The sequence below is a fragment of the Pyrgilauda ruficollis genome, unplaced genomic scaffold (assembly GCF_017590135.1).
Source record: "Pyrgilauda ruficollis isolate IOZ18807 unplaced genomic scaffold, ASM1759013v1 scaffold2, whole genome shotgun sequence".
NCBI lineage: Eukaryota > Metazoa > Chordata > Aves > Passeriformes > Passeridae > Pyrgilauda > Pyrgilauda ruficollis.
This window is the reverse complement of record NW_024519206.1, coordinates 7,510,982-7,534,799: the sequence shown is the minus strand read 5'-3', so window position 1 is coordinate 7,534,799 and position 23,818 is coordinate 7,510,982. Positions and strand designations below refer to the sequence as shown.

The window sequence follows — 23,818 nt, the reverse complement described above, 5'->3', positions numbered from 1 at the left end:
GCCATCCCAGTGCCTACAGCCTCTCACCGTTCAAATCTGGGTTTAATGCTTCCTGATTCACCCAAAATCTCACCCAGCAAAATCAAAGTAATTTGTTTGGAGGTAGCTTAGGGCCCCAGTTGGTGAAATTAGATAGTAGGGTGCTGAGAGAAGGGTGCAACCATGGCAACCCAAATTTCGATTAATTTGAGCAGCTGTGGAGAGTTACTACCAGATTTGGCCTGCCCATTCCAGAGCTACTTTCTTTCTCCTTCTCCTGGTCTCAGTGAGGAGCTTGTGTTAAGCCAGGGACAGCTACCCTCTTCCTGTAGTCCAGGAACTCAGCATCAGTGAGAGTTGCTGTCTGGGGGCTTTCCTTGCCTTTGAAAGTTCATTATTTTTTTCTTTCCCTTTCTCAGAATCCAATTGCCCTTCCCCTTCTTTTTAAAGGCACTGGTCTTTGTCTCCTCCTGCTGCATTTATCCTCTTTTGAAGTGAAGCAATATGATAAGCAGATCAAACATTTCACTTCTCCCAGAAGTCCTGCCCCCTTCCATGTTCTTTCTTGTAATGGAAGCAGTCAAGGTATTTTAATGCAATACGTTAGTGTTTCAGCATAATTGCTGCTACACTTCAGTCACTTCTGACTTAGTAATTAGCATTATTCTTCCAGTTCTGGAAAAACAGGAACACCATAATGCCTGCAGAACACAAGAGTGCTTCAGCCTTTGAGTGTACCTAATTCCACAACATAGGTGGTGTGTGGGTGGGAGTTGGTTTTAGAAACCTTGTAGACACTAAGCAAAGGTTCCACTGAAGTCAATAGTAGTCTGCTTGACAGAGGTTGGAGAACTTGGAGAGTGGTTTTATGTGTTGTAAAAAGATTTCCAGCTGGTAAACTGTAAATATATAAAAGATTCTGAAATTAAAACTGACAGAATTACTGATAAAAGTTTCTGGATCTCTATTTCAGTGTTTTATTCAGAAGTATTGAGTTAATTAGTTACATATACGTATGGAATAACTACAGACTGTTTGAACTGCCCTGGGACTCACCATGGACATGGTATTTGACACTTCTGGGAGTGGACTTCGCATACTACTGCTTTCATCGCATGAGCCATGGTAAGACTTAACAAGTTTTTCATGTTTGAACATACAAAATACATTAATATATATTAATAAAGTGAGGTATTCATTTTTGTTTCTATACTTGATCTACTCCAAGCATATATAGCTGCTGTTCTTCCCAAGGGTTAGTGAAGATAAACTTTTAGCATGGAAAACAGTTAATGCATCACACTCTATACAGTAAACATGATGTTGTGAAAGGAAGGAGTATCATTTTGAAAGCAGTTCAACAGAGTAAGTGAAGTATCATGGAAAAAGGTAAGGAAAAAAATAGTGAGTACATAAAAAATTGGGTTCAATATCCCTATATACCTGTATGAAAAATCCAGCAAAGTACAGAGAACTAAAAAGATTCAAAAGAATCTGGTGGATGTACAAACTAGAGAGCAGGAAAAAGCAAGATGGCCAAAATAATGGAGCCTGTTTAAATCATGTCAGCTATTTCTGTACATATATGTCTGTCTCTTTACATATTTCAGTTCCCTAGTGAAAACAAATATCAGCTGTAGCCTTTTATACCATATCTGAAAATGCAGTAATGCTTTCTATCAATCCTAGCTCTGGGGCTGACCTAAAGTCTGTAGCAATGAAATAAAAATCTTTTTGTTCTTTAGGAGGCTTTGGACTGGGCTTCTCAAAGCCGGGTGCCCACAGCTTGCAGAAGCTGTGGGATGTGGTAATGATACTTTGTGTAATGTGCTTTCAGAAAGGGAAAATGCTCTGCTGGCAGTAGGTCAGTGGAATATATGGAAGTAGGTAAGAAAGGAGCCTGAGCTGCTGCGAGGAGTGGGAGAGAGGAAGGGTCCCTCCCAGGTGGGGATGGCAGGCGGGTGTGAGAACAATGAAGGGTGGGTGTCAAGGGATAACAATGGTGGGGGACGGGGCGGGAGGCGAGGAAGCAGGGGGAGCTGGAACAATGTGTCGAGGGGGACATCACGGCCGGGAGCTGGGAGCCCTGCGTGGGTGTATGGAGACTGGGAATACGCTCCACTAACAATGACATTAACAGTGCTGGCAGGGCTACAGCCTCACGCTAAGAACTGCATAAGAGCAGGAGGCTATTCCTGTGTTTTAAAATAAAAATAATTGCCTTCAAGTGTTAGAAAATCACTAGCTTGGCTGTGCTTTCTCTGGAGTCAGTGGTAAAATTCCCACTGGCAGAGAAGGGAACAGGGCCATCTCTACACTCTAAAGCAATGGATACATTTCTGTTTCTGCAGCAACTTTGCCTTTGCTCTTCTCTGTTTTTGTTTTTGATGGAATATTTTGGAATTAATCTCAATAGGTGTTTTAGAAATAAAACCAAGCCAATTCTATATGTAATGGAGTTGAAGAAGCTGTAAGAAAATGCTGCTCTTCTCTTAAGAAGGTCAGTGCTGAGCTATTCAATAAATGTTAATTTACTCTTCAGGTTACAGAAATATTGTTCGATGGCTGTTAGATCTGTCCTGCTTAGCAGGGAACTGATGAAAAATGGTAGAAAATCACTCTAAGTGGAGATTTTAGTTTAACCAACACTCTTCTCTAGTCAAACAATGATGAAATCTGTATCATGGCAACACAGCTGTGAAAGTCAGCTGCATTGGAAGTTGCTGAGGAAATTCAAGGAGATAGTTTTTAAAAGTCAGGAAAAATATCTTTGCAAATTGAGAAGAAAAGGCACTGGAAAAGTTGCTGGTACAAGCAGACAAAATACACCTTTGCACTAGAAAGTGACAGGGCCTGGTGATTCAGGCTTGGATTCTACAGCAAAGTTAAAAATTAATAGCACATGTATATCCCAGGAAGTTCAAGCTGTGTGGGCTAGCTCTAATTGTTTCAAACTGAAAAACTAAAATTCAGATACATTTTTCAGTTGTTTCTTAGAACTTGGTATAATTTTGATACTAAGAATTATCATCATCATGTAGCTTTTCCTGGCTGCAAGCAATAATTTAGTAACTCAGTCCCCTGGCATTTTTACTACCTTATTTCATGTTGTCCATGAATAACTAGATTTTCATTCTACTATTTCATAAATTGTCTTGAATCACTACAGATTTTAAAGTTTCTTCTGTAGGAGAAACCCTACTTTGCGGAGATATTTTTTCCTTTTCACTATATGCATGTAATAACTATTATCCTAAACTGAAGTTATACAGCAACAAAAGGAAGTATTTTTAGGTGTGATCTCATTTGCAAAGGATAGAGTTATTCTAAGTATGTACTTGTATTTTCCATTGTTTGCAGTAGCCACTGAAAGGTTAGAAAATAAAATGCTTCACCACTTATTCCAGCATTCTTCTGGGTCTGATCCAAAAGCCATGGAAGTCAACGGGTCTACTTAGACCCTGCTCTTTCTCATGGCATTTTAATGAATTTATAAATCAATGTAACTTTTCCCTTTGTTTCAGTAAAAACACCCATCATGGCTGTACTATTAAAAAAAGTATGCTGCAAAATCACAGGTTTTACTTTAAAACTTTTTTTTAGGGAAGGATATGTGTGGGTTTGAAGGATTTTTACCAGGTATTTTAATCTAGCATATGTGGATTACACCTCAAGTTTCCTCTCCAGGTGCAGAGATCTTGTAGAGTTAGTCCTGCTAGTCAGGGGGATTTGGTGGTCCCAGAGCAGTGCTGAGCCCCAGCACGCCCTCCCCGCTCCCTGGCCTCACAGATACTCCTGTTGCAGACAAATAACAACGGCAGTAAGGAATTTGGAAGCTCTGTAAACTGATTTCTTCAGCAGCCACACCTTTTAATCACAAGGGGAAATCTAGAGAATTCCAGTTCCATGCAAAACACTGGTGCTGGTGCAGAGCCCAGGTCCTGGCTGTGGTTGTCTGATGCCCAGCTCTGGTGTGGGGGCACTGCTGGATCCAGGGCCACCCCTGGCCTGAGCAGGTCCCTTGGCAACAGCTTTGTGCTCAACCCTGTGCTCCAGTAGGGAATAGTGGGGAGTTGCAAGGCTCTGGTGCTCTGTAAGGGAGTAGTTTCTAATCTACACTTCCCGGAGGATCGCATTCTGCAGAACAGAATGTGTTTCTGTCAGCTGGGGGAATTTCCTCTGCTCTGTCAGGCCCGGGAAGAAGCCGTCTCTTCTTAACAGCAGCTTCCAACACCTCTTCTTTTGTTCTCCTTTACTGCTGGGGAATTTCCACTGCTTCAGAGTCCCTCCCCTCAGACAACCTGGGAGAAGCGAGTTTCCTTCAGCAGGGCCAACCTCCGCAGCAGCTGCATTGTTCTGCCTGGGCCCCGCTGGCTGGTGTCAGCCACTCGCCCCATTGTCCGCTGGTGGCTTCCAGCCGCCCTGCGGGATACGTGACATGGTCCCTGTCAGCGAAGGGCCGAGCCAATATGAGCTGATGGTTTGAGTTACATCTGAGGTCATAAAATAGACCTCAGCTGATGAGTATATCCTCAGCAGACTCCCCAGCTGCTACATAAAATTTTGAGTTAATGGTGTGTCTCTTAATAATTCTGAATTTATTTATAGTGGATGAGAAATGAGGCTTCTACACCAGGTGTATTGTAGAGCAATAGACTCCAAGTTTCTCAGAGTCTCCCACCCCACAAGACTGACCTTTTGGCCTAGTCCAGCTTCCGAAGGGTCACAGGACAAAGAAAGAAACCCTGGAAACTAATGTCGGCACTATCCTTCAAAAGCCCATGCCTCAGACTGTGGCAAAATGTCTCAGCTAAGGATGTTGATAAATTTTTCTTTCTAAGACTTCAAATAATTGGAAGTTCTGTGCATTTTTCAGCTCCTGTTTTAAAGAACTTCTTTTAGAAGGGTGTTTTTCTTAGCCATGACTTACATTGCTTCTGCCTCTTCTCCCAGTGAGTGTCTTTTGTTACAGCTCCTTCAGCAGCAGGACTGACTTCAGAAGTTTCTGGCTGCTCTTTCCTACACCATGCTGTAGTTCACAACCCACTCAGTCCTGAAAAAAATATGTATGGAGACTGTGTGCATAAGATCACTGAAATAAACCATGTTAAAAAACAAGGTTTTGTTGCATTTCTTTCTTAACAATTCAACTCAGTAGTCATAGGGGTCAGCTTAGCCATGGAACAGAACATAAGCCAGATGTGCTAGCTGAGAATCTATGGGATTAAGTGGAGACTTGAGAGAGAACAGACAATTTTCTGAGTCAGTAGTGCACAGGCAGGTAATTCATTGTTTTAAAAGGAGCCAGAGTGGATAAATAGGCATAGGCAGTGTCTCAAGATTGATGCCATTAAAATAACTGGAATGTGCAACAGTAAAGCCCAGTCCTGTTCTTTCTGGTAAATATATATATATATTGTGTAGTAATAATAATCCTAATGTGTTACTGGACACTAGTGCAATACTGTGTTTGTTGTTGCATGAGGAGATGAGTTTAACCTTGTTAGAGGACAACACAGCTCAGAGGCTCAAAGTCTCTTCACCATCTATATTTACTGATAATTTTCGGAGGGTGTATTGAAATCATATGATTGTACTGTCTGTATTTATCTGACCCATTCCTGCCTTTGAAGTGCCTCATTCATCCGCATTTTATAATGAACGCAGTATATTAGCATGGACTTGTTATGTAGATGTTATATTAACAATTGATACTACATTGAAGTAATTTTTTATTTACAGGGTTTTGGATTTATGGGAAATTCATTATAATAACATGATGTCTGACTTTTCTTACAAGGTTTGCTTTTCAGGAAAATCTGTATTCCCCTAGAAACACAGCAAATTGCAATGCTCTCTTACATGCCAAGAGGGTAAAGGGTAGGGTTTGTGGTGGTATTTTTAGGCTTATTTTTGCATGTGGGAAAATATTGTTGTTTACCTGACTAGAAATTCAGTGCCATATTGATTATCCAAAATGAAACTGACTTAATTTCACCCCAGTGAAAGATATGTTGGGAGCTGTCAAGTGACTGGAGGAGGCTCTGTTCTTTTTCTTGTCACAGTTTGTGTTGATTGCAAAGGGAATTGATACGCAATCATTAAGATACAAATATTCTCTTCTTGTGAATTGTACAGAAAACTTTTTTTTTTGCTGTTCTGTCAGTTGTTTTTTTCTTATTTTTTAAATGAGTTTGTGAGAGCAGGATACTAAAATGCTGTCCTTACTAGCCTCAAAAAAATAGCAGAAGCTATTGTCATAGCTGGTTGTCTTATTTTCTGTTCCATCTTCTGATTGATTCTAGTCTAATATCTGCAGACAATAAAACATGAATTGAAAATAAGTACATGGGTCAGGTGATTATGACTCATTCATTGCCATTCAAGTTGAAAATAAACTGTAAATTGCATATTTTTTTATTTCTATATTCTTGTTTTTTAACTTGTTTTTTAACTTGTCTTTTACCATTCTCTTACGTTTTCACAAGAAGAGGTGTTCCTTTACTATGTGTGTTTTAATTTTTTTGAGTGGACACTGAATTTGTAGAAGACCAAAGTCAATCTTAGCAAATCAAGATGTTGCCATTCCTTTTCATATTAAAACATACAATTTCTTGAGAAAGTTCACCTGAAAACTACATCAGCTGCAATGAGGCTTCCTGGTATGGAATGTCTAGGGTCCCATAAAATTATAGGAGCCTGCTTGTATTGTTTTCAGGTTGTTATTGTTCATAACAAGTTCCTGTTGTTTGAAAGACTGATTTCTTGTATAGTGGCAAGAATAATGTCCTGATATGAGATGAGGTTGACTCATTTAGTCTGTTAATTTCATTGTGGCATATGCAGATAGCTAAAGCCTCTTCCTATTTTACTTTACACATGGTGAGATAATAATTGACTTTCTGAAAATTCTTTGTAACCTGAACAGCTTGGAAGATGGAAATAAGAGGGAGTCCAGGGAAATAGAGAGTTTTTGCTTAGTTTTAATTTCTGAATATCCTAAAGACATTTATGGGTGAATGGATTTTCTAAGTATTTTAAATGTCAGAGATAATTAAGAATAATGGTAGTAACAAATCTGCCAATCAGTTGGATGTCAGACAAAAGTGATTGGCTGTGGATTTTTACTCTTTCTAGCTGCTGTAGGATGTGGTCTGGAGTGGGAATACAGTGTAGTGAAGGGTAGGACATAGCTAGTTGCTGTAGATGAGGAGTTCAACTCCATGGTCTGGGTTCAACAGTACACTTGCCGTTTTCTTGTAGATTTTCTGTAAATATCTGGTAATTGGGTTTTTTTTTCCCTCAGGATGTTGGGAGAGAAAGGCCTGACTGTTATGAATTAGACCTTGATAAAGTACAAAGCAATCTTTTAAATTTTTTTTTTCTGATTCCAGACACAATGTATCTTAAATATCATTAAATATATGGTAATGAAAGCATGAACTGACAATATTATGACACCATTTTTGTGCCAAAATTCAGGTGCTAATTCCATCTCCTCTCAGCACTATTCATCTTCTCTCAAGCTCCCACTATGAAAAGACCTGGCAAGCTCCCCAGTAACAAATTAAAAAGAAACTATTCGTGTATTTTCCTTGTTTGTCATTTTATGGTTGGGAAAGTGGCCAGCACAAGGTTAATAATCTTTTTAAGTATTATGTATTTTCCTGCTTTGAGGATTTACATAACACATTGGCATTCTAGAGGCTCTCTCTGTAGATATGCATTAGTTAGATGTATGGGTGTCCAGAGTGTAGAATTTAATCTTTTTTCCTACCTGCAGTGCCTGGGTTTTTCCTGAGTGCACAGATTAAGGAAAAAGTTCTGGATCTGCTTGTACTGGATCTGCAAGTTTGCAGCATGCTTTTTCAGTAAAACATTAGACAATGTGGTGAAGTGGGAGAAGAAAGTTTGTTATAAATCAGCATGGGTTGGCCATTCAAAAAATCAGCTGTCTTCATACATTCGTATCCTTGGCTATTGCTGCCCTCTAGGCTGTGTTCAAATTCTAAACACAGAAAAAAATACTCCTTTTCATCTGAGTGGAGATGTGAGTATGAAATCGTCCAATTCACTGTGCAGGGAAACAGTTCATTTGACATACTTTTTCAAGTGTGCTGCTGAAAACCAATGAAATGGTGCGTAACACTTCTATTTTTTAAGTTGTTACAGAACATAAAGTAAAATGTGAATTATCCAAGTTTCAAAGTGAATCTTTTTGTAGTTAGTTAGTTAGTGTGGAAGAGAAGAAGCTAGTTCTTCTGAATAGTTTGAAGATCTTACTGAAGTTTTGCTTGAAAAAAGGTTTGAAATAGTTCTCTTGTACGGTGTTTGGCTTCCTAAATGTTACAGTACCACCTTCAATCAGGTGACTTCATAAGTTGGAGAGAGAGCTGTGTGTTTGGTAGTTCAACTGCTCATTCAAGGAGAGAAGTCCAGCTATGTCTATCTTCTCTTCCTTCTTATTTCTTTTTTTTTGTCATAAACTTTGAATGTTTATCTTATGCTAGAAACTTGTATTTCACATGTTAAGTGAAAGCCCACCTGAGAATATTTATTTCTGTTTCCCTTGATTTAATTTGAAGTCAAGTTACGTACTTCAGCTAAAGGTTAATATCTGTTTCCTGAAGAAGTTGCAAAAAATCACTTAATCTAGGCTCATTTCAAACCAGAACCAACTGCAGTGATTTTGGAAATGCCACTTTAGTTTATGATACAGCAGCTCTGCACACTATCTTGCTAGAGGGCTATGTCACCTCCATGTTACACCAATCTGTTGAAATCAGCAGATCAGTAGTAAAAGGTACCAAATACAACTCTTTTTAATCTGTGATGTGAAGCTCTGATTGTAAGGAATTAGATTTTGAGTAAAAGCAGACTCCATATAATTCATCAAACAGCCAGCAGTGGTAACTATTTTTTTGTCACAGTTTTAAAGTAGAAGCAGAGGCCTAGAGGAATGAAAGGCATTGTTAAAACAGATAGCCCACTGAGATGCTTGTGCTTTCTCTGTTACAAAAAGAAGTCTTTTTCTCCTTCTGTGCTAGTAAAAACTGCCTGGTCATTATTGCTCTGTCTATCAGTCTGTGTAGTTTTAGGCATGGAGAAGGAAATGAACAGAACGCTGTGTCTGCACTTCCACTCTGAAGCAGCGCTTTAGCTAATATGCACTGTGAAGATGCAACTTCAGACAGCTCTTTTAATATTTCTTTTCAAACTGTGCAGAATTTAGCTTTGGATCCTCTTGGCAGTTTACCTGCAGGGAAAGGTGAGGTGGTTCCTGTGGCACATGTGTGATTGTGTGGCTGGGACATGTGAGTTGGTGACACAGACCCAGTGTTCCTCCTGAGCAGGTGTACTGCTCTGAAGGGTTTGGAATCACATTTCTGTTCCCCAGCAGGACATGGCTAAAATATCCCATTTCTACAGTATTAGGACCAAGAACAATAAGAAATGTAGAATGGCTTTTTAACCCAGAATAAAAGTGCATTCCATCCCAAGCCCCAAAAGGCAAGCTGTTCCTTTCAGGATATTACTCAGGTTTCCAGAAGCTCGATGTCTGTAATAGTTTTTCTTGCTTGCTAAAAATCTAGTGAGGCCATTACCATTTTAAATACTGTACTTTATGTTTCAAGATCGGCAATTAGCATTTAAAGTGTGTCTGGAGCAGAAAAAACATTATTGTATCTGGGCAATGCTCTTTGCATGTGTGTTTCCTTTAATGCATCTTTATTGCCTTAATAAAGTATTTAACTGCCAAAACTGCTTTTTGAGTGTAGGAAAGGCAATGTTTCCTGCATCACACTCTATCTAAATTGATAGCATGCTTGTGGAAGATGTAACTTAATAAAAATTATTAACCAGATTTTTTTCCCTTTTTTTTTTTAGTAGCTAAAATTATCAGTAAATTCTTTTCTGGTATAACTTTTTTTTTATAACCGACACTATTTCTCAATTAATTTTTCTCAAGGATCAGTAAATGTCAAACCTGAATAAATTCATCAATGCTAACTATTTTAAAAGTAAAATTACTTTTTTATTATAAATGAAGATGTGCAAAATAGAATGTAAACATCCTGTTGCAAGAAGATACCTACAATGTTCCCATGTATGTTCCCTTTCATACATATGCTGTATGAAAGGCAGGTATCCTAAATAGGAGTCACTCAGCTGTTTTATGGTCTTTATAGTTGGATTTTATAAAGTACTTGCATTTAAGCACTAGATGATGGCCTCTGGGCTACTTATTTTGAGGGCTGCATGGGAACAGGAAATTTCATTTTGCTGCTGGGAAACAAAAATTGTGACTAATCAAATCATATTGGTATGTGTGCGTGAGGAAGTGCAAGATTTTGTGGGGTCCAGGAGGAGAATTCTTGATTCTGTCTAGTTACTAATTTTCCAGAAACCCTTAAAAATTTTCCTTCTGAAAAAACTGTGGCCATTCTCAGCCTTTCTGATGAGGACATTACACACACTGACAGTAAAATGGTGTGGCTATTGCTTCGGACTGTGTAGTGCAACCTGGACATGTGACCTTGTAAAACACAGGAGAGATTTGCATGCGCTACTTTTAACTTCTATAAAATTAGAAGAATTCCTTTCAATTTAATGAGCAAATATCGTAAATATCACTGTCATTATAAGCATACCTTGCCATTTTATTTTTGTAAGTTCAGGAGGGTCAAAGCTATTGCTAAGTGTGGAAAGAGAAATGCAAACTCTCAGCCTGTAGTAACACTATGGCATGTGACATATTTTCACAAGGAATCATTTCAGACATCAATGATGTCATGTTCATGGCTTCCATCACCTGGAAACTGGCCTGTTAAATTGAGGCAAAAAGGTAGGATTTTATTGATTTTACATCACAGTGGTGTTAGGAAAATATATGCTTTATATGTTCATCACGTATTTTACATGCTTTTATGCTTTTATTTTATTTTATTTTAAATTTTGGTCACTATTAACACATACAGATACTAAGATCTAAAATTCTGTAGTTATAAAAATAAAATCTTATATTTTTCAAAATTGGTAACCTGTACTGTGTTACAGAGCTAAAAATAAAAGTTTTCCACCCCAAGCTGTCTTTTAACTTAATGTACTTCTGACTGGAGATTAAGATATTTTAAAAAATCCCCAAACAGTATAAAAAAGGAATTCTTCCTGAGTTGTTCGTTGTCTAGAATGGATGTGAAGCAGGAATGAGCGAACATATCAAAGCCAACACTCAGTTCTTTCCTGCTATTTCCAGATTTGCTCTTCTTCTGATGTTACCCACTCACACTAACATGACTTTTTTTTATTATAAATGTTGTTTTGTTACTTAAACATGGGGCTTTTGTTTTGGTTGATTTAAAGTTGAAAAATATATCTGAAAATATTATGGAAAAATGCAGAATTTAGTATGTAAGCTTGTTATATCAGCAGCAGATTGCCTTGGACCATATGGTTAAAATGAATCTGAGTCATGAACACTTTGCAACATTCCCATGGGACAAATGACAACATGCAAAGTGTTCGCAGTACACATATACAATAAATTCATATTAAATGATCGAATTTTAAGAAGCCATAATATTAATTGTTGCTCTTTTGCCTTTAAATATGGATATGAATATTATGTTTGCCTTTCTTATAAAAGCACTTCACCATGCAGAGTTAAGTTGGAAAGCATGACGCTAGTTCAGAGAAAGTATTGGGAAGAAGTGCATGCAACCTCAGCTAAACAAAAAACTTAGAAAAAACTCTGTACATTGTTTGAATTTTTCATTTATTGTCCGAAAATTTTTGCAAAGCAATTTCAGATTGGATATCAGAACAGAGATATGGAAACTTAAATACATCAGTGTCTAAATTACTGAACAGTAAGAAAAAAAACCCTGATTTGGAAATTATTCATATTTTTCTTTGCTCAGTATCTTTGGTGAGAATAATTGAGTTCCTTAGTGTGCTTTTTTTCCCATACTTAAACTGCACATGTTTTGCAATGGAGATGATTTTTATTGTTCCCTTCTGTAAAAGAGGGGAAGGGTAGCACAAACAGATAGGACTCTCCTAGCACAGTGGCAGAGCAAGTGACTAACTCAGGGATGAGTTCTTCAGGCTTGTACCTTCAGACCAAAGGCAGTGCTTCCATTACAATAATTCTGCAAGTGAAGTTGTGGGGTTTTTTTTTACTTAATCATATATTTCCTGGTTTTTGTCTATCTGAAATTTAATTGGCATAAATTTTGCTATATAGTCTATTCACAAATCATTCTGTATTCTTGTGATTTGAATATGTACTGGAAGTATGTAATATATATTTGTGTGTGTATGTATATATATACGTAAGCTTGTTTAAAGATATAGGATGTTATGCATGCATTGCAGATGTGACTGTATTATTGCTTCAATTGAATATGTATGCACCCTGTGACTACAGAAGTTCATAGTCACAGAATGAAAACCACAGTCAGAGGAATCCAGACTGCTTATTTTTATACTTAGTGATATCCCAGGGAAAAAGGTAAAAAGCAGTTTATAAAACCTGGACAAAAGAAGGATGTAACTTTTTTTTGTACTCCCTTGGGCTGAATCTCAGCTGAAACAACTGACAGTTTTTGGACTTACTGAAGGAAATGATGAGTGAAGATAAATATCCAGATGTTTGCTGGCCAGATGTGTAAGGTTACATTTTGGAAAGCATGAATTCTCTACCTGTGTCTCCTGAGAAGGAAGTTGTAAATAGTAAACATGCTGTATTTTTATTTCTACAGTTTGGGGTGAAAAACGAGGTTCAAGGTAAAACTTTGTTTTGCCTTCAGTGTAGTGTCTTAATGGATTAAATTTGAACATGCAGATTGGCACAGCATGCAAGTGGCATTTTTTTAATAGCTATTATGTCTGCATGGCTAACTTAGCACCCTTTGTGCATTGTTTTTAGTTCAGGGGAGATGCAGCTTATGGAACTGTCTTAATTTTCCAGCAGTAGGATAGAGGTGTGTCAAGTCACTGAAAATTTCCTATTTTCTATTCCCATGTTTCGAACTTATTATTTATGACAATGAAAAATGCAAAGCTTGACCTTTTCCCCTCTTTCCCCAGCCTACACTAAGTCTCTCCCTTCCCACCTAACTACAGATCTCCTTCTTTTCAAATAAATAGTTGGAAGTGGCTGCCTGCTAATACAGCAGCATGGCTCATCTCAGCCTGTGCTTGCTCTCAAACTTGGGAAGAGGAAAGAAACGTCTTGTTAAAGTCAAGTAAATAACTTAGCTGCTAGGCAGTAGGAAAAATATTGGATTTGATTGTGTATTATTCCCATATGGGTGAGATATATTTAAAATTGAAACGGAAACTACGTCCCTTCAAACTTAAAGTGACAGATTTTCAAAAATTGGCAGCCAATTTTCGCCTATAATTGTACTTAATGTGGAAGGGATTTTCCTCTGCTGATGAGGGATAAGAGGGTCTTGCCACCATACTAGCTGTGAGGCAGAGGAGGCCCCTTTCAGCATGTAAAATTTGCTGGCCAGATATTTCTCCACTTCCTTGGGCTAAAGATCTCCTGAGGGCTGAAGACTGCTTCAGTGCATGGGAGATGTTTAACTCGTTCATGTGAACTCCCCACTCCTTAGGAGCTCCAAAACAAGCATGTCAAGAGTGAAACTTCAAAAAACAAAACCAAAATCAACAACAACAGAAAACCAGACCAGACCAACAAAAAACAAAAAACCAAAAACAAACAAAAAAACCCAAAAAAAAAAAAAAACCCAAACAAGAAACCCCCCAAAACTCCCACCAAAACAAACAGCAAACAAAAACACAAAGAAACCCTCACCAACTTTTAAACAGGGTTATTCTTCTCCTGGGCAGGCGGTGTTGCAGCATGTTCCAGCACTGCAAATTCCCTTAACTGGCATTGCCTACAATTTTAAATTCAAGCACCTGAAAGGGTTTTTATTCTTGTGCTTATATAGACTTATTTTTGTGCTCTCATTCTGCCATTTTATAAACATTAGAAAATAGAACAGCCATATAATTACAGGAGCCCAGCCTTTTCCTCCTTAGAAAACACAAAGAGCTTTTCCAAATATTTGTTTCGAAGGCACAGATTTTGCAACACCTAATTTCTTCAATGACTTACTAATTTCTTCTTAGTCATGTATGAGAACAAATAGGCTCTGGAGCATGACCTGAAGATTGGCAATTGCAAGGATGTAGAAATAACTTGTCTCAGTTTCTGTGTAATGCTCAAAACATTGCTGGAAAGTGTTATGTGCTCAGGACAAGGAAAGATGTTAAAAAGTGCTGTGTGGAAGTATCACCAGATGCAATTCTTGCTGACTCTTTGCATACAAAGAGGGAAGGGGAGCTGTTCAGAAGAGTAAGAGAGATGGAGAGTGACCATGAAGAAAAAGTGACTATAGAAGTGGCTTAATTCTGTTCCTGGGAATTCAGCCCTGTTCCTAGGATCGGTGCTGCTCCCCATGAAGAGAGACCAAATTGCTAGCCTTGGGAAAAAACCATTCAGCTAAAGGTTGAGTAACCAGGTGGCACTTGGAAGCTACCCCAGCCCATCACTGCAGCTATGGCAGCACAACTCCCAGGGGAAGCAGGGGCTCTGGACCCTGCCACCACTTGCAGCTGTGGTTTCCTTTTACAGGTGGGAGAATAGGAGAACAGACTGACAATGTTGTTCAGATTTGCTACTCAAACTAGTAGTTTCTAAATGTGTCATGGTGGTTTATGTTCATGAGTTACCAGGTCTTGGAATATCATCCTCTCTCTCAAAAACTTTTTTTTGGTGGTGTTGGCTTCGAAGTAATTCTGAGAATATTTTTCCTTGGCTTTGATTTTTGTCCCTATAGGATACACTTGCTTTGGGATTTTTTTGCTTCTTGGAATGAAATAATTTTTGTAGTAGTTGTAAGGTTTTTTTTTTTACAACTCACAAAACTTTAAAAAATATTGGGTTTTTTTTTTTTAAGTTGTAACAGTTGAAGCGCTAAGAAATTTTGGATATCACAACAGTTAGAAGGAGAAGCCTGGGACAGGCAAAGTGGGGTACTTTCGGATAGGAAAATATTTTATGTGCAAGTGGAATAGGAAAGCTTTGCTGGGTGGAGCAGAAGTATGTGAAAGAAAACAGTAGGCATTGAGGCAGCAGTACAGAGGAATAGGCACATAGTCAGGATGAGTTTAGGAGGAGTGGGGAAATGGTCTGATTTATGGATACTGCATGGCATAGTTCAGGGATAAAACCCTGTGCTGTAGAAGCTGTTAGAACGCTTGCTGTTAATTACAAAATTAGAGTTTGCACCAAAAGTGAATGAAAGTTTTCTTTTTACAGTAGACACTAAGAATAGCATCTAACACCTGTAATAGCTAAGATATACTTTTGCCATAAAGTTGGGCAGCCCTGTTTGGTCTGCTGAAAATACTCTTGTTGCTTCCCAAATAGTTATGCTTCTAAAGTTTATGATTGCCAAGAAAATATAATGACTTTCCAATGTTCAGAGCTAGCAATAGTAGTTTTTACTGGATGAGTTGGGCAAAATTGCTCTCTGCACTGTTAACTCTACACTGTTATAAAGGAAGAGGCAATGGCAAGTAATAAAAGACTATACTTTTATGTATACTATGTATATTATTCTTGTATACTTTTTACCTCTATGTAGAGGTCTAAGATTTTTTAATTTTTTTATGTTCAATAAAAGGCTGAACTAATATTTTTTAGTTACTTACAGATGTATATCTATTAGTCAAGTAACACAAGCACCCCTTGAGAGGCTACTGAGCATTAATGTAATTGCTGAAAAGTTTCACACTTATTTTTTAGTTGGAAATAATATCCACTATGTAGTGGGATTTTGTGTGAGATGATAGCACAACATTTTACATATTAATCAAAATAATTCGCAGAGCTTACTTCATCTTCCACTCTAGTAGGATATGGTTACTACACAAATAATTTTAGGACAGGAAGTAAGAATAATGCTGTAATTAACTGAAATTGCAGGGGAACTTAGGTAGTCAGAATGTAATTATGCAATACAGAACTCAGTCAGGAAACAGGATTAACTTTTCTGTTCTTTTGAAAAATGCCAGATGATTGCTAATATTTAGAAATGGTTTTTACACATCAACTGAGTGATGATGCCTGTGACAGAGGAGCTGCCTTTAAAATTATGCTAAGCAGTTGGTTCCTTTCTGACTCAGTGATAAAGATGCTTCCTCCAGAAGCAGCTGTTAAATTTCCTTCTTGCAGCACAGATTTCCTTAGCAGTGTCACATCCAAACATCAGCCCAACTCTATTACTTTGTCAGAATTAATTTGATTGCAGTATATCCAAAGTAAAGTAAAATTGAAAATGACTGAGTAAAACTGTTTTATTTTAGAAAAAAAACCTGAAAGTGCTTGTTGTGTCTATGTTATATCAGACACTGACATAGGAAAGTTCAGTTGGCAGGTACTGGTTTAATAGTGAAATGCATGGTTATCTCTAACTTTCAAAGGGTTACTAGACCCCTGTTAACTTTGGTAGAGAATGTTTATATAACCTGTATCATTGCTGAAAGTGTTTGCCATGTGGTTCAGAAGTAGCACAACAGAAGTAAAGTCAGAAATAAATTGTGCCAGAAGAAATAGAAAACAGGATTAGCTACTGAGTAATGACAACTAAAATACAAATGCAGGGAATTATGCCTAGTTCAGGAAGAAATGCACTGTATGTGTGATTTCTTCCAAAGAGAGCTTTGGAATGCTAATTGAAGCCAAAGTGTTGCAGGCCCTAAGTTTGACTCAGGTAAATGTTGTATTGGCAGCATAAATACTAGCACAGTCAAATGGGCAAGAGTGTAGTCGAGAGCATAGCTATTCATTCCCATACTTGAACCACAGCAGCTTAAATTGTAGGCCTGATGTTATTCTCAAGGCAATTAACCTTTGATTATTTTGTTATCTATTATTTATACAATTTTGTTTGCAGTACTTCTAAGGATTTGAAATTTAAACCATAGACTACTGTGTTAAACTTTGAAAGACTTTACAGTTGTAAGCTATTTTGAGATTGGTATTTATTTTAAAGTAAAAATTTTTTTTTCTTCTAAATTACAATTCTATCCATAACTGAGAGTAACTCCATGAATTCTTTATAATCCACAAGGGTGATGCACTGAATTTACATGTTGCTCATTAAATATTATTTTGTTAAAGAGGGCATGATGTAATGCTGATTACAATCTAGTAAAAAATACTTATAATACTGCAATCTGATACTTGATATATACATATATATATTCATATAAACAAGAATATTATTTGCAATGCAAATTAATATTGTTAATTCTACACCTAATTTTACAGTATTGGCTAAGTTAGTCTACACGGTAAAATCCCAGTAAATCCTCTGTCCTCTTAATGATCTTGAGGGATTTGTTCTGCTTTTGGCATGTGTATTTGGATGGAAATAAGATTTCAGCGAGCAGAGTTATTTGCATTACATGCCTAAGGGCCAGTCTTTCTGATCAGTCAGCATCCTGAACTGTGGGTTTGAGTTATGATGATTCTGTACCTTGCTTTAAGGAAAGGTTAAAGTAACCAAGAGGTTACTTCTGTCTTGGGTTCCCATAGTGGTGGGCAGATCAGCAGAGAGATACAAAATATTAATCCTTCATACTCACTGAAGTATGTCTGACATCATGAGCTTCTTAATTCTTCAGTATTTCTTAAGGAAATACTTGCCAAGACTGTAAAGAAAATGTTTTTACATGGAGCCTTACTTTGTTCTGACATTTATGCAAGAACACAATTCGCCATGAGCCTTTTAGTCTTCCCCTTCCTTCAGAGCATAATGAAAGGAGCCTATTCATCCCAGTCTCTTGGCATTTTTGTGGAAAAATAATAGTTCAACTGCACAGGCCCACTCCTCACCTGAAATATGAGTAAGCCCCGGAGCTGAAGCAATCTTTGCCCACTGCATATTTCTACCAGGTCATTGGACCATTGCCACTGTTAATAAGGTTGAACCTAAACCCACAAATTAAAGAAATAGATAAAAATACTTACAAAGTATCAATGCTTATAGTATAAATATACAAAAGATCACATTAGAAAATGTATGTTGTATAACTGTTTATTATTATATTAGGTTTTAAAATATTTACATTTACAGAAATGGCCCTCACTCATTTTGTAGTTGGGGAATATTCCTTTGGGAGCAATGGCAGGATGTTTTCTGTTAACCTCATTTATTTTATTTTAACTAGAAAAGGAAAAACTTTTTTAGCCAACTTTTTTTTTCCTCCCTGTAACTAGGTAATAAACTTGTATCTAAAAAAACACTTGCTAGAAAGTGCTGTTATCTGTTTAAAATTTACGGAAACATTGCATTTTAATGGTACAATAACTAATGCTCAATTATAGAGGAATTCCTCCGGAAGAACAAGTCATGACTGCAAGTGCCAAATAAATCTAGTGGTGTGACATGGATAGTAAAATTTCATAACAATAGTAATGTGAGGGCTATGTTTTCAAAGAAGATTGTGTTGATAGTGCTACAGCTGACCTAGCTATGTTTGATTTTATGTGTATGTGAGGTATAATATTACTAAATCATTGAGGATAGAACATGGTGACTTACTGTATATTAAGAGAAGGCTCATGAAATTATATCTAGATTAAGAACTTAAAAGAAAAAATTATGTCATGGCTGTAGGATTGTACAAAAAATAAGAAAAGTCTCATATTTCTTTTAAAAATCTGTCTTTCCTCTAATTGGTACTCCTGCCTGCAATGCTGTAACCTGAATGCATGACTGTTGAAATAAAGCAAAACACTTCTGGAGTACCCTGTAAGAAGAAAGAATAGTTAAAAATTGAAGGTGAGAGATCAGTGAGGAGAAACCTTTTCAAAATAGGAATATTATCATATATCATTATTTTAAAACCCAAGTTGTTACGGTAAGTCTCCAGGTGTAATGTGCAGGACAGGAGTTACAGCTTCACTGCTACTGTAAGTTGCAAGACTGCTACTGTGATTAGAATTGAAATTAGCAGGGAAATGGGGAAATTTTTTTTTATTCAAAATGCCCTCCATGTTCTTGTATTTTTTCCCCTGAAGATTCTTAAATCTTAAAAAGTGAAATCTGATGTTTTCAGAGAAGGTTTCTATGTTTAAATGCTTATATTTTTACTAGATATTACAGAACTAAATATTAGTTTATGTTTTTAGATAACATAAAAAGGATTTATGTTGCTGAGAAGTTTTGAATACAAACCTGCAAGAAAATTTAATGCTATTGTTTTATTACATGTTAATATATTGCTTTAAAGTTCTGAGAAAACAATCCATACTTTTTTTACTGTTATGATTTAATTTTTTTCCAGAATATCTGGTAAAAATGCAAAGCTGACTTCTAAAGGAAGTCTGTTCCTCATTTACATTATGGAAATATGATGGATTAAAGAACCAAAGTTTTCTTACAATTTCAGATTTCCAATTAGATGGCACGGTCCTGGCAATAGAAAACATGTTTTTTTATTAAATAAGATTTATTTGTTTTAGGAGTATAGGGGTTTTAGATGAGAGCTTTTTCATTGTTTTCATTTAAAAAGTGAATCTTTAATTTTCTAGTTGACTGAAGCGATAGTTTCTTGTAGGAGCATGATTTCCAATGGTGTAAATTCCATAAAGGATGCACAAAATAAGATAGCTTTTCATCTTTAAGAAGATGAAGAAATGAAGGACTGGGAAATTCACTTTACACTTCCTTATTGAATATAGGTAACATAAGAAGCATAAATAAAAGTACTATCTCAGAAGTAACTTGTAATTTGACTACTGGAAGTATAATTCCTTAGCGCAGTGCAGGGAGTAATTGCTGCAGTGAACGGTTGTTTTTCAGTGTCTTGGATGTGATGATGGCATTGACATTTTAAAAGAACATGTGTAGAATTCAAAATTGGTTTAACATAATGTATTTAATGTTCAATCATAATGCTAATTTTAAAATAGTAAGTAATCTTTCTATAATTCAAGTACCAAATCCTAGATTCTAAAGTTTAAGCTACCAAAATTAATTATCAAGGTATGTGAGTCTATGGAAATAGCACCATTTTGAGAGGAGATGTTACACAAAGCTGGTATTTAGCCATATCAATTTTGGCTGTGTAGCTATGTTTGTGAGTGTGTTGGCAAGGATTGCAATTAATGTCTGAGAGTTGGTGACATTAGTGCCACAGTACATTAACTCTCCTAGTTCTATGGGTCAAGTGAAATACCTTTCCATTGTTCAGAGTTCCAAGTACTTTGGAATTTGAAAATTAAGTGACCTGAGGAAATAGTACAAACATAGCTGACCTGGTGGTGGAGAAAATAAAAGGATGGCAAAGAAAGGCTGCATTTCTTAGGAAGGTGTTTCTAGTTTACCTAACATCTTTAGGCAAGGGACTGTGAACTGTTGCAAAGTAAGGACTGAGGAGGGTTGCGGCTGTTGCTTGGGAGATTAGGGTGTCCTTTGAGTTGGAGCCTCGTTTACATGGAAAAGGTCAACGGAAATGTTGTTGGGGATGTGCTGAGACTCCAGCACTTCCCTGCTGGCTTGGGAGGGAGGGCCTTTCCCTCACTGCCCTGTGACTTGTAATGTACTTTACATCCAACCATAGTGGAGGAAGTATGGAAAAGTAATCTTTGCAGGAAAAAACGTTCTTGAACCTGTACACATTTAATAGATGGCTATTTTTATATGCTTGTGACATTATAAATATATGGAATAATTTCTATTATAAAATGTTTACTTGAGACAAATGAAAACCTTTAGACACTATGACTGGTGAGGCCACTAGGGTAACAAAATGTATTGTTTCTTGAAAATGCAGCTTAAAAATTGAGTCATACAATTGTTGAACGGCAAACAACTTCTGATAGTCAATATCCTGACACTTTGAGAGCATACATGTGATTTTCTGTGTGTATATTAGCTTCAACTGCTACTAAATATTACAACTGTTGAGTTGCACATATGAAAATTTAGCTATAGAAAATGCCTAAAGATTTTTATAGGTAAAATTCATGGTATAGTTTTTTTAATGCCACTTTCAATATATTTTTAATTGTGTTTAATTTTTAAACAAGATTTTTTAAAAATTATGTTGGTGATATCCTCAGAACCAGAACCAGAACTTTCCAATTGCCAACTCAAAATGAATTGTCAGTCACATATTCAGGACCCATCTTGGAAGATATGAACTTGTGAATCACTTGGCTCTACTTTTTGGTGGCATAACTTGTAAGGTGAGATAAATCAGTACACTGAGATAAGCCAGATTATGATGAAATTTTCTAATTCACTGGATTGACCCCAAGCTGTGGTCCTGAGTCAGTGTGAGGATTAAAAGAATATTTATAGACCCAGATTTGACCTGAGTATCAGTATCTGCTGTTTTTAAAAAAAGTTTGCATTTAAGGGAGAACAATATTACTTTCTCATGTCCTCAGGGAAAAATTTAAAGAGTACTTCTTTCCATGAGGGACTGAAGAATGTTCTCTCTTACAGAATCACTATGTTCTGTTGTAATTGCTCATGTGGAACTAACTGCTGCTCATAGATACATCCTTTACTAGCTGGTTTGTTTCTGATAGCTGTGGAAAAACATCTTATTGCAAGCTCTAAGCCTCTGACAGAACAGGATTAGTTTGTGTTAAATTTTGCTGTCTTGGTTTCCAATATGCAAAAGAGCTAAGTGCAAATTAGCTGGGGTAATTCTACACAACCTGTGGTTACCTAGGAAAGTCTTCACACTTGGTGACTTATATTGCTTTAAGCAGGAATGTATGCCCCCTCTGAAAGCATCCTGTGCTGGCTGCTATTTCACTGCCTGTGGAGAAGTTTGACTATGGGTTAGGAGATCACACCTTGAAGCAACCTCCAAAATTTATGTTGCACACAATCATGAGTAAGTTTTTGGAAGTGGTTTTAATTAATGAAGGCAGATACATAATTGCTAATATTCTTTTTGTAAAGGCAAGCTGATTCAGAAATCTGTGGTTTTATAAAAGCATTTTTGTATGTGCAAAATGGGTCAAAGAGAGAAAAATACTGTTTTGTATAGCATGAAGATTCTTTTACAACTGCCAGGTTCTTGCTTGATAGCAACATGTGCTTATATTTCTGAATGACTTTTCCAACTGCTCAGTGTTCAGGATGAGTTTATTATGAAATATTAAAGTACTATTAATGTCCTCTGAACAAAATAACAGCTTTTGTGTGGGGTCAATGTTAATTTGACCTCTTTCCTTACTGTTAAAATTGTCCATCATGTGAAGGATTTGCTTCAATGACCTATTCTCCCACTAGACAGAAAAAAAATAATAAAATAAAAAAGCAGCACATTTTAATTTAAGACAGGTTAACCCCCATTTCTGTACACAGTAAATGGACATGGCAGGGACAGAATCTTCATTCCTTCTGTCTTATTAAGCTTTGGAAGCAGTAGTCTTTAGTTTAATAAAGTCCCTGTCCTCCAGCTGGATTTGTGAAAGGAAATGCTCCCACACAGAGCTGATTTGAAACTAATGCTTCTTTTATGTGAACATGTTATACTTAGATCTTATGGCACTTGATACAGTGAATACAATCTACTAGTCATCAGTATTTTATAAAAGTGAAGAGTTTAGTCTGTTATGTCTCAATACTCTGTCATATTACAGACTTCTATTTATCATTTAAATAATTTGCACTGTATAGTGCTCAGGGTTTCTTTATGTTGTTTGCTTTCTTTATTCACTTCGAAACTTAATTTAAATTCCTTATGCCTTTTGCAGTAAATTACCAATAAATGCTTCTTGCACATTGTTCAGTTTATAGTAGAGAATATTCCTTTCTTACTGGTAATTGCACAGCAGATTATTATGTGGTGAAAAAAAAATCCATTCTTTTTCTAAGGCAGAAACCCAAGTTCCTGTCTGTTTTGCGGATGTTAAAAATCCCTTGACACTCAAAGAAGAAGAGTGGGAGTATTAACTCTCAGGAACCCTTGGCTGAGTATTCATGAAAAGAGTCTTTCTCCTCCCAGCACAGGGGACTAAACTTGTTAGGAATGCTTACTGTGAAAGAAACACTTTATGTAATCTTAATAAATGAAATAAATTTAAGAACATTTTCTTAAGCAGGAGGGGAGGATTGGGAAAAATTTCAACTTTGTATTTTATTAAGAAATATACAGAGATGGACAGATTATCTGAGGATTTGTCCAAACTTCTAAGCATGAACTCCTTTGGAGAAAATGACTGTAAAAATAATTTTCCCTACCTATTTATATTTGATAGCAGCAGTGGAAAAAAAAATACTGTCTTTCAAATGATATATGCAATGAATAGCCAAACCACTTGCACTGTAAAGTGCATAAGAGCCTTGGAAGTAGCTTTTAACATGGTAGCAAAAAACTCTCATAATTATTAGGACTGACAGGAGTTTTTCAGTCAGGGTGACTACTCTACATAATGATATAGTAGTGACTGGCACATAAGAATAAATGATCTTGCACTGTAATTGAGTAGAATCAGAGTCTCTAAAATAATTTTATTAGTCCACCTTGCAAACTTTTTACGGAGTTTGCAGATTTGCAAACTTTTCCTAGTATGTAAAGGTGTAACCCCACCAGCTACAGGAGTCAAGACTTCATAAACCTGAAGTAGGTTTTGGAGGGGTGGGTTATCTCAGCTGACACAGGCCTGGCAGGCAGCAGGAAACAGGGCTACCGTGCCTAAGGGAGTCGCTGGCCATCCTCGCTAGAGTCGGGCCTTTGTGTGTGCCGGTTGTTAAGACAAACAGGGAAAGCGAGTGCCAAG

General features: G+C 36.9%; 1 protein-coding gene across 1 annotated transcript in view; it reads left to right on the top strand.

Moving 5' to 3' along the window:
• AGMO (alkylglycerol monooxygenase) overlaps positions 1-23,818 on the top strand; it is a 185,861-nt gene that overhangs the window by 18,991 nt on the left and 143,052 nt on the right. Inside the window, exon 3 of the mRNA XM_041466463.1 lies at positions 953-1,104. Coding sequence (XP_041322397.1) covers positions 953-1,104 — 152 coding nt within the window. The remainder of the gene's footprint in view (positions 1-952; positions 1,105-23,818) is intronic.